Below are 17,500 nucleotides of genomic sequence, written 5' to 3' on the forward strand. Positions count from 1 at the left end.
ACTGTCTGAGATAGGCTTTAGACGTTAGCTTAGCGTCACCTCACCTAATATCACAGTCAGTCCCTCTCCTCACAAAAATGCTCCAGGTAACGCTTTTTCCATGCAAAAATGCAAACGTTATGTGTGAACAGCCCCATACACAGCAGGTTACCCCTGCTCCGTCATTACCATAGTAATCACACAGACCTCCCCCCCCATCCGTGCGTACCTGGTTACTCGTTCATAATAGTAGGATAGTACTTGAGTATTTCAATTGTTTAAAATGGCCCTACTAAAATGGCCAATATATCATTGCATTTTACACCGAGAATAAGAGGAATGCAGTAATTTTGTTTGTTTTTGCAGAAGGAAACTTGACGTAACGTAGCCATCTCAATTCAAAACTCTCGCTCACCCTCTGCCCCCCCCCCCCCCCCCCCCTCTCTATCTTTCTCTCTCTCTCCAGAGTCTGTGAGGCTGGTGAATGGTACTAGTCTGTGCTCAGGCAGACTGGAGGTGAAGTCTAATGAGTCGTGGACCTCAGTGTGTGAAGCTGACTTTGACCAGCAGGATGCAGAGGTGGTCTGTAGGGAGCTTGGCTGTAGGGCTCCCTCAGTCCTACAGGGGGCGCTCTATGGAGAAGTGGAGGCTCCAATGTGGACCAAAGAGTTCCAGTGTGAAGGCAATGAGTCTGTTCTCCTGGACTGTGGAAGCTCAGGCTCAGCTAGAAACACCTGCTCACCTGGCAAAGCTGTTGGACTCACCTGCTCAGGTAGGAGAGGAGGTGCAGTTTGTATTTGGCTTCATTTCTGTTCTAATCAAAGTGACTTTACTTCTTTTACGAATGACTCTTGTTTCTGTTCAGAGCCTGATGATGTCAGGTTGGTGGGAGGAGCCAGCCGGTGTGCTGGTGGACTGGAGATTAAAACACCTAATGGAGACTGGAAAACAGTGCATAATGAGAGATCTAAGTGGAACCTGAAGTCAGCAGCTGTAGTGTGCAGACAGCTGGCATGTGGCTCTGCTGTTTCAACACAATGGAGAAAGTATAACTCATCAAGATCTTTCACGGCAATGAAAAATGAGTGGGCGATTCATTCTGACTGTGATGGGTCTGAGTCTGCACTGAGGGAGTGTGCAGGAAGGTCCCCATCAATCTCATATGGTAGCTCTTCCAGCCTGGAGCTGATCTGCTCAGGTAACTGAACAGTGACATCACATCCTCAGCTGCTTCCACAGTGCCAGGCTGCTCTCTGACTCCTCTGTGTTACAATGTAGCAGTTCTCTGTATTACAATGTAGCAGTTCTCTGTATTACATATGAATGTAGCCTCTCTCTGTCTTGGACGGTGGCTGCTAACAGACAAACCGTCATCTTTCGTTTACAGATCTGCTGGTTCAGCCAATCATCTCCCTCTCTGTTTACAGATCTGCTGGTTCAGCCAAACATCTCCCTCTCTTCCTCTATGGACGGGGTCTCCGAGGCCCAGCAGGTGTTCAGGGGCTCCAGCTTCACCATCAGCTGCTCCATCCAGCCACAGTACCCAGGAGGCTTCTTCCACCTCACCTCCAGCAACACAGCACAGGACTACATCCTGCCAGCTGTCAATCACTCTGCCGCCCACACAGCAGACAACCACACCCAGCCAGCTGTCAATCACTCTGCCCTCAACACAGCAGACAACCACACCCAGTCAGCTGTCAATCACTCTGCCCTCAACACAGCAGACAACCACACCCAGCCAGCTGTCAATCACTCTGCCCTCAACACAGCAGACAACCACACCCAGCCAGCTGTCAATCACTCTGCCCTCAACCACACCCAGCCACCTGGCAATCTCACTGCCCACTTCCTGTTTCCTGCTGCAAGCCACGCCCACCAAGGGATCTACAGCTGTGTTTATCACATCTATGTTTACTCTCATAACTTCTCCTCTGAGAGCCAGCCCCTGTCTCTCACTGTCTCAGGTAACCTGACGGAGAATATTCCAGTTTTTGCCCTTATTCCAAAAAAGACAATATTCCACAAATAGTCCTGTTTGCATGCAGCAGTGCATACTCCCATTACTGTAACATAAAATGTTCCCATGACGTAATGTACGTCCTACAGCTACGCTGATTCATGCATTCACTCACTCACTCATCTTAATCTGCCCCCCAATGGCTGTTGGGGTGCATGAACATACCTACACACTATAGGGGTGTAAAGGACTCGTGAAACTAGCGTTTGCATGGATAAACTTTTGGGGATTTTTGCATTATTACCATCATCAGCATTTTGGACTCGACCAACTTACCTCTGGTCTCTGATATGGTAAATGAAAACAAGTCGTGGTCATCAGAGCCAGCCTTATTTTTTAACACCAGTAGTTTTACTTAATATTTCAGTAACTTGAGTACAGACGTTCAGTTTAAATTGTAACAACTTTCACGTAACAAAAAATTCCTTTTCTGAAATTAAACTAAATATATAAATTAGAAAGCAAATTAACATATAGGTTTAATAGGTTTAAGGAAGGTCTTTTTCTTACCTCATGCTGGTACGCTGTCCTTCCATTCAAACTTGGAACAGCTTTGGTAACAGATTAGTGATGGTGACACAATATACAATGAGTATCAGCCACTGCCATCGGTGTATTTAATCTTATCAGCCGATGAGACAGTTGTAGTCAACAATGCAAAAATCGTCCATTTCCGATATTTAACCGATACATTTGTGCATCACTAAGGGCAACACGAGATTTATGTTTAATGGGAGCTGTTCTCATGATGTCAGCGGATCTGATGAGATGTTTCTGTTTCAGCCTCTCCAGCAGATCTGATCGTCAGACATGTTGTCCCGCTGCTGACTTTGCTGTTGCTGCTCACTGGCCTCTGTTTCTACTGCAAGGTACTGAACATCTTTACTCAGTAGATGATTGGTTAAATGAAACAGACTGTACATTTTAGCTAGAAGAGAGGTGTGATCCAGTAACAGCTGCTGTCATGTTTTTCCAGGCCAGAAGGAGGCACCAGCCAGGAAGAGAGAACATTGAGCTGGTTTATTATAACCTTCGTGGTTCAGATGCTGAAGGAAGAGAGGAGAACATCGAGCCAGATTATTATAACCTTGATGATTCCAGTGCTGAAGGAAGTGAGGACATTGAGATGGGTTATGATGACGTGGGTGGTTCCAGTATTGAAGGAAGAGAGGAGAACATTGAGCTGGACTATGATGACGTGGGTGGTCCCAGTGCTGAAGGAAGAGAGGAGGACATTGAGCTGGGTTATGATGACGTGGGTGGTCCCAGTGCTGAAGGAAGAGAGGAGAACATTGAGCTGGGTTATGATGACGTGGGTGGTCCCAGTGCTGAAGGAAGAGAGGAGGACATTGAGCTGGACTATGATGATGTGGGTGGTCCCAGTGCTGAAGGAAGAGAGGAGAACATTGAGCTGGATTATGATGACCTGGGTGGTCCCAGTGCTGAAGGAAGAGAGGAGGACATTGAGCTGGGTTATGATGACCTGGGTGGTCCCAGTGCTGAAGGAAGAGAGGACGACATTGAGCTGGACTATGATGACCTGGGTGGTCCCAGTATTGAAGGAAGAGAGGAGGACATTGAGCTGGATTATGATGACCTGGATGGTCCCAGTGCTGAAAGAAGAGAGGAGGACATTGAGCTGGATTATGATGACCTGGATGGTCCCAGTGCTGAAGGAAGAGAGGAGAACATTGAGCTGGACTATGATGACCTGGGTGGTCCCAGTGCTGAAGGAAGAGAGGAGGACATTGAGCTGGAATATGATGACCTGGGTAGTTCTAGTGCTGAAGGCGGGTTGAGTGAAGAAGCAGCAGCCCAGGGATAGTAGGATCTCCAAGGAGCTGATCTCACTCCAGATGGATGTCTCAGCTCTCACACAGCCAGCTGTCCATCACCTTAGTGAAGGTAGCGACAGAGTTCCCTTTAAAGTCCCATTGAAATCACAGCAGGAAAAAACAGAATAATTGAAAAGGAAGTCAGGACATGTTGCAGTTGTCTATCCATCAATATCATAATGCAGCCAATCAGCTGTCAGTAGTGAAGGCTCACAGCAAATCAGATGACTCCTTGACATGAATATTCATGACAACTCTCCCTGTCAAAGTTACTGAGAGTCTAATTTTTTTTGATTGAATTGTCATATCAGTTTTTTTTTCTTATTTATTAAACCCTGCATACATTATATTTCATGTCTTGTTTTATGTTCTAAAATAATGCATATTTTTCATTATCTGTTCATGTTAGTTCATGTAAATAATATGTTAACATACTTACATTAATTTCATTGTAATTCATTGTAGATCTTAGTTTCTGGTGTTTTTGCTTCATGTGGCGCCCGGTTGTTTGTGATTTGTTGTTGTCCGCTGAATTATCAGCATTTCTGTTGATTTCCTTTGGCATTTTTATGGTGCCCCATGTTTGACTGTATGTATTTTGTTTTATGGTGCCCCATGTTTGACTGTATGTATTTTGTTTTATGGTGCCCCATGTTTGACTGTATGTATTTTGTTTTATGGTGCCCCATGTTTGACTGTATGTATTTTGTTTTATGGTGCCCCATGTTTGACTGTATGTATTTTGTTTTATGGTGCCCCATGTTTGACTGTATGTATTTTGTTTTATGGTGCCCTATGTTTGACTGTATGTATTTTGTTTTATGGTGCCCCATGTTTGACTGTATGTATTTTGTTTTATGGTGCCCCATGTTTGACTGTATGTATTTTGTTTTATGGTGCTCCATGTTTGACTGTATGTATTTTGTTTTATGGTGCCCCATGTTTGACTGTATGTATTTTGTTTTATGGTGCCCCATGTTTGACTGTATGTATTTTGTTTTATGGTGCTCCATGTTTGACTGTATGTATGTTGTTTTATGGTGCCCCATGTTTGACTGTATGTATTTTGTTTTATGGTGCCCCATGTTTGACTGTATGTATTTAGTTTTATGGTGCCCTATCAGGGACTACAGATGTAAATTAGCTTGAAGCTATAATCTGGTGCAAGGCATCATGATCATCAGTGATGGAATTTACTTCCATCACTAAAAACAATACCTACATTATCATCATTCAAGAAACATCTGAAAAGCACCCTACTGTAATTTCATTTAATTTGTTGTGTTTCTTAACTTATCTAACTTGTTGTATAATTTCCTTGTTAATTCTAGATTTTGTTAATTTTATTGTTTAGTCTATAAACCGTACTATTATGTAATATTTTTTCTGTTCTTTCTTTCGTTCTTTTTATTTGTTTTCCTTTTTAAAATATATCTGTTGAAATTGATATGGGGGAGGTACCTTTATAAGCTATTTTTGGCTTCCAACCTCTCCTGCACAATGAGTCAATTTTTTTAAATAATTACTGTATGTTATGTACCGTATCTATGTGCAAATAAACATAAACATAAATATTACTTTGTTCTTTACTGAGAATGATTAATGTACATGCATACTGTCCCTGCCAAATAAACAGAATACAATAAAATAAATAATGTATGTTAGTTCAACAACTACAGTACTATTTTGTAATCCATGCTTTTCATACTTCCAGTCATGTATTTTTAGTTATGTTGTCATGTTGAAACTAGTCATACTGTCTCTTCTATATCATATCCAGTCTGTACTTCACGCCCACAGAACCTGGTCAAAGGAAGTTGGGGGAAAAAAATGCTTCAGACCGGAGGAAGTTCAAACCAACCAGCCTGCGGGACATCCGCTGGTATTTCTCCAATCACCTTACGTCCAGACACCCGCCTATCATCTCTCATTATTATCCATGAGTTTCCCTTTCTGCTTTGGCCAAGTTCTCCCAGCTTGAAGTACAGACGTTTAGGAGGAAGCATTTGAAAATTGCAGGAGCCAACCGTCTGTTTTAAGAGACTACGTTGTAACTATTGGTGTGCTGAAACAACCCAATTTCACAACAGTGATCTTTTATAGAATTTAATTTGATCCCTGTACCAAGGGCGCCGGATTCATTTTAGAAGTGCAGAGGCCAAAAAGTGTGTGTGTGTGTGTGTGTGTGTGTGTGTGTGTGTGTGTGTGTGTGTGTGTGTGTGTGTGTGTGTGTGTGTGTGTGTGTGTGTGTGTGTGTGTGCGTGTGTGCGCGCGTGTGTGTGCGCGCGCGCGCGCGTGTGAGTGTGGAATTGAACGGTGAGTCATATCGATTAGTTCACGGTCTGCGGTTATGTACGTTACCCGAAAAGTAAGGCAACACTAAATAATCAAAATATTGAATTGGCTTTGGTGTCATATTTTCCAAGAGAGTTTATCGTGGTGGACTTTAATCACTATCACATGAAGATGTCAGTCAGTCTGTCTTCAGCCAAACCTTCTCTAGTTTGACTGGAGGCCGCAGGAGAATATGCAGCTGTCTCCTCTGCAGGGCGGGCGATCTCCTGCTTGAAGCCTGAAGCCTCCTCGTAAGCACACACGGTTCTTTCTACACCCGCTAAGATCTCCTGGGCGGCTGCCAGTCTCTCTGTGATGATTCCTCTCATTCAGCTTTAGACATGTTACTGAAACTCTCAGGAGTCTCCGAGTCGACACTGTTCTCTTGCATCCTATTTACCTTAAGTGTTGCAATAGGGCTTTTGCACTATAATGATTGAAACATCTTTTACCGTAAGTGTTGCAATATAGGGGCATTTGTGGGGAATGATTGAAACATCTTTTACCATAAGTCAAGTCAAGTCAAGTTTATTTATATAGCACATTTACACAACCAAGGTTGTGTAAATGTGGATTCCACAAATGTCCGCTAGAGGGCGGTAATCGCTCATTAATGGCTTCCAGCCAAATTTAACATTAGCCATTACAAAGATTACATTGAGTTCCATCTAGGCTATACATTCCCAAAACAATCTGCCGTGAAACACACACCATCTACATTTTATCAGCCCACAACAATAGATACAATCTTCAAATATACTGTATATTGCACAACTATAACTGGGTTGAAATATGCACTTGTTGTATATATATACTAAATGATAGCACAGGTGTTACACTATTTTCTTAACTACAATTATCACCCAATACACATGCCATGGAGTATAACTAATTAAACATGTAATAAAGAAAGAAATAGGTCTTACTTTTTCCAAGTCACGCACACTGCAAACTTATAATTAACCCAATGGCTCGAGCAGTCCCGGCTACAGCCAGCTACTGTATCTTCATAATGTATACCTGTGAACCCACTTTGATGTCGGGTGGCTTTAGCTCAGGAGGTAGAGCGGGTCGGCCAATGACGCAAGGGTTGGCGGTTCGATCCCCGCTCCCTCCCAGCTGCTGTCGTTGTGTCCTTGGGCAAGACACTTAACCCTCCTTGCTCCCAATGGTGTGTAGGCACCCTGCGTGGCAGCCTGCCGCCATCGGTGTATGAATGGGTGAATGTAGACTATCTACTCATTGTAAAGCGCTTTGGATAAAAGCGCTATATAAATGCAGACCATTTACCATTTACCATATGTCACAAAACTCTAGTGACCCCAGACATCAGATTTTAAATTTTAATTTTTCCTAAAATTGACTTGTTTTTGATCATGTTATAGTTTGTAATACTATGTTAACTTGCAAGTAAATGCTCAATTTAGACCACATAGGCTATTTCATGTATTGTGGACGGCAGCCAGAGGCAGAATAGCCAGGATGAGCCACAGATTAGTGCACAAACTGAGGATTTTATTTTCCCAGGTCAGGACTTGTACAGGTCAGGATATGTACAGGTCAGGATATGTACAGGTCAGGATATGTACAGGTCAGGATATGTACAGGTCAGGATATGTACAGGTCAGATATGTACAGGTCAGGATATGTACAGGTCAGGATATGTACAGGTCAGGATATGTACAGGTCAGGATATGTACAGGTCAGGATATGTACAGGTCAGGATATGTACAGGTCAGGACTTGTACAGGTCAGGATATGTACAGGTCAGGATATGTACAGGTCAGGATATGTACAGGTCAGGATATGTACAGGTCAGGATATGTACAGGTCAGATATGTACAGGTCAGGATATGTACAGGTCAGGATATGTACAGGTCAGGATATGTACAGGTCAGGATATGTACAGGTCAGATATGTACAGGTCAGGATATGTACAGGTCAGGATATGTACAGGTCAGGATATGTACAGGTCAGGATATGTACAGGTCAGGATATGTACAGGTCAGATATGTACAGGTCAGGACTTGTACAGGTCAGGATATGTACAGGTCAGGATGTGTACACGTCAGGATATGTACAGGTCAGGACTTGTACAGGTCAGGATATGTACAGGTCAGGATATGTACAGGTCAGGACTTGTACAGGTCAGGATATGTACAGGTCAGGACTTGTACACGTCAGGATATGTACAGGTCAGGATATGTACAGGTGAGCTTGTAATTTACAAAGCTGCAAATTAATACTGAACAAACAATGACTCTGAATAATGAAAATGTAAAAAGAGTTAAGTAGGCTAGATATATGGGCTATATCTGGTTAACACAGAGCCCACTAACATGCCTACAGCTCAGTTCCTGCAGCATATCACTGAACAGGCCACCTCCCTACCGAAGAAACAGTTCTCTGTTAATAAGGGGGTCATATGTTATGGCTCTATCATGACAAAATTATGTATATTTACATTTACATTTTGTCATTTAGCTGATGCTTTTGTGAAAACGGATACGCTCAGTTGTCTTAAATTGTGATCTTTTTATTATTATAATCAAATCTTTTTGTATTGATCAATTACTAGAAATTCCATGCAACCCCATGGTTGGGAAAGCCTGAACTAAACTGTCTGAATTCATATTCATTGTGTTACTTATTTGGACTAGCGGTAAAAGCTAATGGAGATAACAGGAACGGTGGTGTTAGAGAAGTGAGCTAGATTTGGAAGCTTTTATCTAGTTTGCAGATCATGTGTGAGGAAACGGTTAGAAGAAAGAAGGAAGTCAGAAAGTGACCACATGATGTCATCATCTGTCATTCTACCAGTCAGTCACATATTCAGTGAGTCTATTAACCTCTCACACACCACTGCTGTTTGGTCTCACAGTGTTTAAAGGCAGCAGAAGAAGAGTGAACAGGTTCAAAGACACAGAGGAGAGTAAGGATGGCGGCTTGGGCCAAAAAGATTCCCTGGAGCTTTGTGCTGCTTCTGGCTGGTAAGAGGACAGCATTGTTGTTATTTTGACTTTTGTATAAACTACACATGCTGTCAGCTGACATCTCTAAAACCATCTCATTAACCAAGGCTCCATTAAAACTGTTAAAATACCTGAATATCCCAAAATACAATAACAAACCATAACAAATACTATATTTTAACAACTATTTTCTGGTGTTTGACTTCCTCTTTATTGATTATTTCTAATGATAGCTACTTTCAAATTTAAGCTTTTTCTACTGTTGAGCTCCTTGCACATTTATCCAGGACATGGTATCAAGCCTTCTTTTAAACATATGGGGCCCTATTCTCCCACAGGCCATCGGCGCTATTACGGGCCTTAACCGCAAAAAAACGTGCCTTGCGCCTGTTTCGGGAAAATAGCAATAGGCTTTAGGCTGCCAAATGCGCTTTAGGCCGAATGGGCGTGGCGGAGTCCCTGAATGCGCCAAAGTGGGCGTGTCGGCGCTAAATACCGGCGTACTCCTATCTTCCAGCCATCTTCCGACCTGGCCTACTTTTAGCGCTTTGCGCTTTTGAAAAGCTGGCCTAAAGCAGGATTCTGTGCACCGGGGACAGGAAAGTGAATGGAGAATACAATATATAGAAAAAAATACTTTAGAATACAATAGAATATAAGATTGCAACCCTTCTCAGGCTTTGGGTGAAGCTGTAATGCAGTTTCATAAATTTAGTTTAGGCTATCATAATAATCCCCATTTATGTGTAATATAGCTCTACGTTTTATTACCCCCCCCCCCCCCCCCCCCGAAATTAGCTAGGCTACTAATATTACTAATATTCCTAATTAATATGTATTATTATTTCATTCAGATAATTGACATTATAGGCATGTATATCGTTTAATGTGAGAGAAAGGGAGAGAGAAAGAAAGAGAGAAAGAAACTGGAGAAACTTTTGTGTAGCGCTTCTTCAAACCCCACTCTTCATTACAGCTATTCATTACAGAATTGTCTGTTGTATTTATATTTTCTGTGTGCAAAGCATAGTAGTTAGAATTATTTCCAAATGTTTCCCGCGTCTGTGGCAGTGGAGCTATCCGAGGTGCTGAACAAGCCGCAGCGCGTAGACGGCCACCTGGGGCGGCTCACTCAGGCGGTCCAGGACTGGGCGCGGGGCGTCGGCGGGGTAATTCCCCTCCCCAAACAGTGCGCAATGGTACATTTGAACCTGAATGGATAGATGAATAAACAACTTAAGTAAAGAGTTGTTTTGTAGCTATTCAAAATGGATGGTGGACAGATATATCACCTGATTCGCCAGCACCATCTTCTCCTCAGCTGTGAATTTGGTGGCTCTGTTCTGCTCTGCCATATTGATCACACTGGCCAGCTGCTGCCAATCTGGCTTTTAAAGTCACTCTGATTGATTACTGAAGATTTTATTGAGAATGAACATATTTGTCAGAGCCTGTGGGCAGGGGGTGGGGGGGACGCATATATAGGCCAAATAAAATACTATTACTCAATAATAAAATCCAGTAAATTAAATAGAATAAAGTTATCAGATCCAGTAAAAGTGATAGGTGTCATTCAGAGGATGTTGCATCGTGCAGTGGGGGAGGAGAGATAAAACGATATCATTCTGGCCAAACTTTCATCTAATCTCATGACATCCAGCCATAGGCAATATTTTTTTCTATCAGATGCATTTAGAACATTATTTTCACTTTGGTCTTGCTATAGTGTAGCGTATTTACATGCTTGCAGTATTTTAACTGCAGTTAGATTGGTTTGAGAAGCATAATAATATGGAATAATAGCCTATATATGGAGATAGACAGACCGGATGAAGGGAGGGGGGGGCGGCGGAGCCCTTGGCTTTGTCTGGTTTTACCGGATTTGTCCAGGAATTGGAGCTTAAAAGGCAAGCGTGTGTCTCTTCCCTGCAATTCTCCAATGAGCGGACAATGCATAATTTTACGCTTAAAAGGCGTGGTTATAATGGTTGAGGCTGAGTTTAGCGCCGATACCAAGATATCAAGTGCGCCTTTCCACGCCCACTGCTTTGCGCTGCGGCTGGCGCTCGGCCTAGAAACTGCGCCGCTGCAACGATAGAGCCCATGGGCCCCTATTCTCCCACAGGCCTTCGGTGCTAAAACGGGCCTTAAACGCAAAAAAACGTGCCTTGCGCCTGCTTCGGGAAGATATCAATATGGCTTTACGCTGCCAAATGCGCTTTAGGCCGAATGGCCGTGGCACAGTCCCAGAATGGGCCAGAATGGGCGTGTCTGCGTTAAATCTCGGCGTACTGATATCTTCCCACCTGGCGTAAATTTAGCGCTTTGCGCTTTTGAAAACCAGGCCTATTCAGTGCGCCAGTTGCAAGGAGCGCTCTTCTGCCTCTCCCCTGTCACCCTTCTCTGTCTCTCTCTGAAACCAGGCCTATTCAGTGCGCCAGTGCTCTTCTGCCTCTTCTCTGTCACCCCTCTCTCTCTCTCTCTGACTCCCTTGCTTAGACAGGCACAACACACTTCCCATATAGGAAAAATAAGTTGTAAGTTGCCTGGCATGTCCCAGCATGCATTGTGCTTCTCCATTTCGCTACTAAATAGCAACCAAATGAGGCGAAATAGATATAAAAGGTCGATCTAAATTAATGTGTAATGGTAACACAACCTGCAATTGTACACATTTCAATATTGGACCAAATGAAACATCGAAATGAATACACCACCCTATGTGAAACATATATGTCCTCCTGGGCCTATATATATCTCTTGTGGATTTAACGTGATTTAGATAAGTGACAGCGGAACGCGCTGCGGAATGCGCTTCTACTGTCATGTGCTATACTGTGATGTCCGCTCCAATAACTTGGCCCTACTTCACATTTAGTTTTACAATAAAAACACATTTATGCAATGACTTTACATAATGTAGGGTATATTTATGTGCATCATTCTACTTGCAGCAGGGGAGAGAAAACGATATCTTTCTGGACAAACTTTCACCAATATAAAATTAATCTCATCATATAGGGATAGGCTATATTTTTCTAGCTGATGCCTTTAGAACATTCTTTTCACTTTGATCTTGCTATAGTGTAGCGTATTTACATGCTTGCAGTATTTAAACTGCAGTTAGATTGGTTTGAGAAGCATAATAATATGGAATAATAGCCTATATGGAGACAGACAGACTGGATGAAGGGAGGGGGGGGGGGGGGCAGAGCGCTTGGCTTCTGTCTGGTTTTGCTGGACCACTGGAATTGGAGCTTAAAAGGCAAGCGTGCGATTCGTTTATTGCACTTATCCAATGAGCATGACGGTGCATAATTTTACGCTTAAAAGGCGTGGTTGTAATGCTATAGGCTGCGTGTAGCGCCAAGACCAAGATATCAAGTGCGCTGGTCCACGCCCACTGCGCCAGGTGCTCGGCGTAGAAACTAGGCCGATGCAACGATAGGGGCCATGGTATCACACCCAGAGCCAGATTAACACCCCCAGGGGCCCCGGGGCACTGAAGCTCCCAGGGGGCCCCCCTACGCATCGTCCGGATGTTTGGATGTTTTTTCGCCATATTTAGAGGAATATCTCATTTTAAATTAACATTAGTATTATACTGTTATGTTATTATTCCGTTTCTGAGATTCAGTTTCTCACTCATTCATAGGCGATTATAGGCTTTGCAAAGAGGTAGCACCAGCAGGATAAACATATTAGTCTGACTGGGGGGTTTCTAGGGGGGGCCCCCCTGGACAAAGAAATTTTGTACATTTTAAAGTAAAATGCATGAATCTGATGCACTCTGAGAGCAAAAGGAAGAGGCTAATCTTCACATTAATATCCTCTTCACTGTGCTGTGGCTTTACAATGATGAAAAAATAATTGACATTACATTTCCAATACAAAACAGCAGAGGGTGCCGCAGCACCACAAGCACCCCCACTTCCCGCGCCCCTGGTCACCACTTGCCCACAGGCATCCAATGAGACTAAATCATCAGACTTAATCTTCTTGGAAACACATTTTATTTTGTCCTGATTGGTCTTAGATTTGTGTCATAGTTCTGTGGAGCCCAACATGAGCCCGACCAAAAATTTTTTTTTTTTTTTTTTTTTTTTTTTTGGAGGGTCCCTTCACCCCGAGGGCCCCGGGGCACCTGCCCCGGTTGCCCTATGGTTAATCCTGCCTTGATCACACCTATATTTATTCATATCTTGTGTTTTAAAATACTTATTTCATACTGCACACATTTCATATCTTATGTTTTAAAATACTTATTTCATACTCCACACATTTCATATCTTATGTTTTAAAATACTACATATTTTTTCATCTTCACCTAAATTTTACTGGTGTGATTGATTACTGGCTTTGTTTTGGGTTAGGGTTAGGGTTATTTATTTATTTATGTATTTATGTATTTATGTATTTATGTACATATGAATTTATTTATTTATTTATTTATTTATTTATTTATTTATTTATTTATTTATTTATTTATTTATTCATTCATTTATTCATTTATTTATTCATTTATTTATTTATTTATTTATTTATTTATTTATTTATTTATTTCAAAAGTGACTTGGAGCTCCCAGTTGTTATAATAAAGAATAAATAAATAAAGAATAACCAAAGTTGATCCAGGAGCTGCTGAAGTCCTTGTGATGTTACGCTCCTCTGCGTAAAGATTCAAGAAGGATCCTGACGACTACAGTGTCATCCAGCAACTCTCTAATCCAATGTCCTGTTCTTTCTTCCAGGTGCTCTGGGTGAAAGGGTCAACTATCCAAACCCTATTTGTGCTGTGAAAGGATCGACTGTGACCATCCCCTGCTCCTTCACATCCCTGAAGGAGTTTAAGATAGTGAGGGTTGTGTGGTGTCAGGACCATGAAATTTGCCATGGAACCACTCCATCAGTGTACGACAGCAGCTCTACAAAAAACAACCGCCGATACCGATACCTGGGAGACCTCATCAGAAACTGCACTTTGCAGATTATGAATATACAATCAACAGACTCAAAGACTCACCGCTTCAGAATGGAAGCAGATGACAGTGAAGGAAGCTTTACTGAGAAAAAAGGAGTGACTGTCGAAGTCATTGGTAAGGACATCATATTATAATGCTGAGAATAATATTAATTAATACTGATATTTTTTTATGTTTTATTTTACTTGACTTTTATTTAACCTGGTTAGACCCATTGAGATTAAGCAGACATTTTCTTATACCTTGTGCTATATCTTTCATTTCAATAAAACCACTACTAAAAATAAAGCTAATATTAATGCAAATACGACTTGTTTTTCTGCTACAATAAATTATATTTGTATCACACTTTTTTAATGAATCTACATGCTGTAACTTTTAAGGAGAAAAGGCAATACAAATGATCAGTTGAAACAAGTCAAATTGCTTGGATCAAAACCATGCATTGTAAAATGAAAATTAAGTCAAATGAATTAATTACAGGTGGCCAACGAATGAGGATCTCCAGCTCCAGTAGTGAGAGAGTGATGAAAGCGGGCAGCAGAGTTACACTGAACTGCACTGTTGCATTCTGCTCTTTCCACCAATTGGACGTCACCTGGTACAGAAATGGCCACGCCCTCAATGAGACCGGCCCCACCCTTCAGCTCAACCCTCTGACCACGGCTAACTCTGGGAATTACTCCTGTGCTTTGAAGAACAAAGAGAAAACACGCTCCGACCCGTACAGCCTGTCTGTGGAGGCTGACGAAGGTTTGTTCATTCATTTTTCAATTGAATTCAACTTTAGGAAGGTTCCTCCCTGTACAACCTTCACCTCCATCTCTCCACAGCCGGTTCTCTTCAATCTGTGTACAAAGAACCAGCCTGTTCTCACTCCAACGGCATCAAACACAGCCGCTCTGTCACACACCTTGTGCATCAGACGAGCACGGTACCGTGTGCGCCAGTATGAGACGCATACGGAAGCACCTGGTTGGAGGCTGGAGCTAGTTACTGGTGTGGAGCATTATAGGTGAAGGGTCTCCAAGGGGTCAAAGACCCCGGGGGAGTCAGGGGTCTCCCCCAAAAAACAGGTCTTCGAGAAACCCCAAAAGTCTTCCCCTGGAGACCCTAACCCAGGGATACTCAACTTGCTTTGCCCGGGGGCCACTTTCGTGAAAGGATAGAAGGCCAGGGGCCAGTTAATAAACAAACAATATACATTTTTCTGTAGCGGATTGTAGGTTTTTGGGGTGTCAGCCAGAGTTTAGTCTGACAATGTTGTGCACAGTAGTAGTAGTGATAGTTGTTAGGTTAAGTTAGTTAGGTTAAGTACATACATAAGTGCCTGGGTAGCGAGCAGACGGCAGTATTTGACAATTTAGCAGCTAAATCATAGATTATTGAAAGATATTCCATATTCCAGACTGAAATGCTATAACAGAAGTGGAGTAACTGGCCAGAATGACATGAACATTTGGACACTTATTCAGCGGGTATCTTGCATGTTGCGTTCAGGTGCACTGTAAAAAAAAAAAAAAATGTTTTTGTTTTGCAATTCCATCGCGGGCCACACAGGGGGCGCCCGCGGGCCACATGCGCAAGTTGAGTATCACTGCCCTAACCCTTTGCCCTGGAGCCCCACACACCATATCCAAACCCTAACCTCAACCAAGTGGCTCCCAGTGCCTAAAGCCAACCCACCTGAACCCCCTGTGCCTCACCCCAACCCCGAGGTGTCAGGTGACCTGTGCCTCACCCCAACCCCGAGGTGTCAGGTGACCTGTGCCTCACCCCAACCCCGAGGTGTCAGGTGACCTGTGCCTCACCCCAACCCCGAGGTGTCAGGTGACCTGTGCCTCACCCAAACCAGGTGCGTCCGTGTGCATCTCATACTGGCACAAGGGTACCATGCTCGTCAACATCTGACACACAAGGTGTTTGACAAAGCGATGGTATTTTATGCGATCGGAATGAGAATGTGTTGCAATAGCAAGACTTTCAAATTGTGTGCAATGACTACGCCGAATTTTCCAATTGCGTGCAGTGCATACACTTTTCATCTCTATTTGTTTGTTGTGTTTTGTTTGACATCACACCTAACATTACCATTCGGTTCAATGGGATGAATACATGATTTTGTGTATGTGAGCCATTGTGATATAGTTTGATGGAAGAAAATCCTTAGGATTATGATAACCATACCCAACCCTAACCTGCTTGTATACTGTATTGCATCTTCAGATCTTATTGTCTCAAATAAGTGAAAAATGCTGCTGATGGAGTGAGTTAACCCATTGATACCTGATGCAGCATTTGTGTGTGTATCCCTTTAAGACCGTGAACCGCGTGACGTGGTTCACGGTCTTAAAGGGATACACACACAAATGAGGGATATATAAGCAAATGCTGCATCAGGTATCAATGGGTTAATTCAATTTGTTTCCAATGCAGTTTCACTAGTTCCAGGGATTTTCTAGAAACAACACTCCACAAAGTTGAAACAAGGAACAATACGGCAGATAACTAAATAAAGATAAAATGTCCAAAAATATTGCAATATTTGCCGCGATATGTGATATTTATCACAATATCAAATATCGTATATTAAACATAATATACCTGGACAGCCGTTAAACCTGCGCGGGCCATCCAACGTGTGGGAAACACTGCAAGTTACACAACCCCAAAAGTTTCTATACTGTATCCTGCCTGTTTGACTGTTTTACAGAACCAACATCAGATAACCTACCGGTGATTGTTGGTGTTGTTGTCGTGCTCACTATGCTCACCCTCATCTTGGTGTTCATCATCATCATCATCAAAAGGTAACTGTCACTCACCAAAACAACTTACATCAGTCTAGCTGTTTGCTTTTCATGATTAAATACAGCATTGCTAGAAATACAACACTTTAAGAGTTTGATTCCATACTGCCTCATATATACCATATATACCACAATTTCATCATTAAATGCATAGTGTGGATTTTGCTCTTTACCAAAATACCAAAACAATGGTCCTACTCGATCATTAATGATGGTCCATTGGCAGTGTGGGACAGTGTGTCTGCAGAAAGCCTGCTGTCTTCTGCCTGGATGTTCTGGACATTTCTGGACATCAACCTTTTGGCAGAAGGTCTCCTTCAACCAAACCCACTGCTAAATCCTTTTATATCTCAAAGCCTTGGTAGTGGTCTGAACTCTAAAACAGAGCAAGTTGTCAGAACTAGTGTGTATCGTGAGCTGGCAGCTCGTAAGGGATAATGTACAGTGATTGTCGAGGTTTTATCCGGCATTATTATTAGTCTGATATGACTGGAGGTGGTCCTCCAGTCTTTCAGAACTTCGTACATAGCAACGATCTCTTATACAAAAATAACATATAATTTTCTTT

The 17,500-nt window shown here is 42.5% G+C and overlaps 1 protein-coding gene across 1 annotated transcript in view; it reads left to right on the forward strand.

The window, feature by feature from the left end:
• LOC310798897 (uncharacterized protein) overlaps positions 1-17,500 on the forward strand; it is a gene marked incomplete at both ends in the record, with an annotated part of 84,499 nt that overhangs the window by 63,356 nt on the left and 3,643 nt on the right. The window contains one exon of the mRNA XM_083661457.1: positions 16,836-16,932. Coding sequence (XP_083517583.1) covers positions 16,836-16,932 — 97 coding nt within the window. The remainder of the gene's footprint in view (positions 1-16,835; positions 16,933-17,500) is intronic.

The sequence above is a fragment of the Poromitra crassiceps genome, assembly GCF_964638095.1.
Source record: "Poromitra crassiceps genome assembly, chromosome: 26".
Lineage (NCBI taxonomy): Eukaryota > Metazoa > Chordata > Actinopteri > Beryciformes > Melamphaidae > Poromitra > Poromitra crassiceps.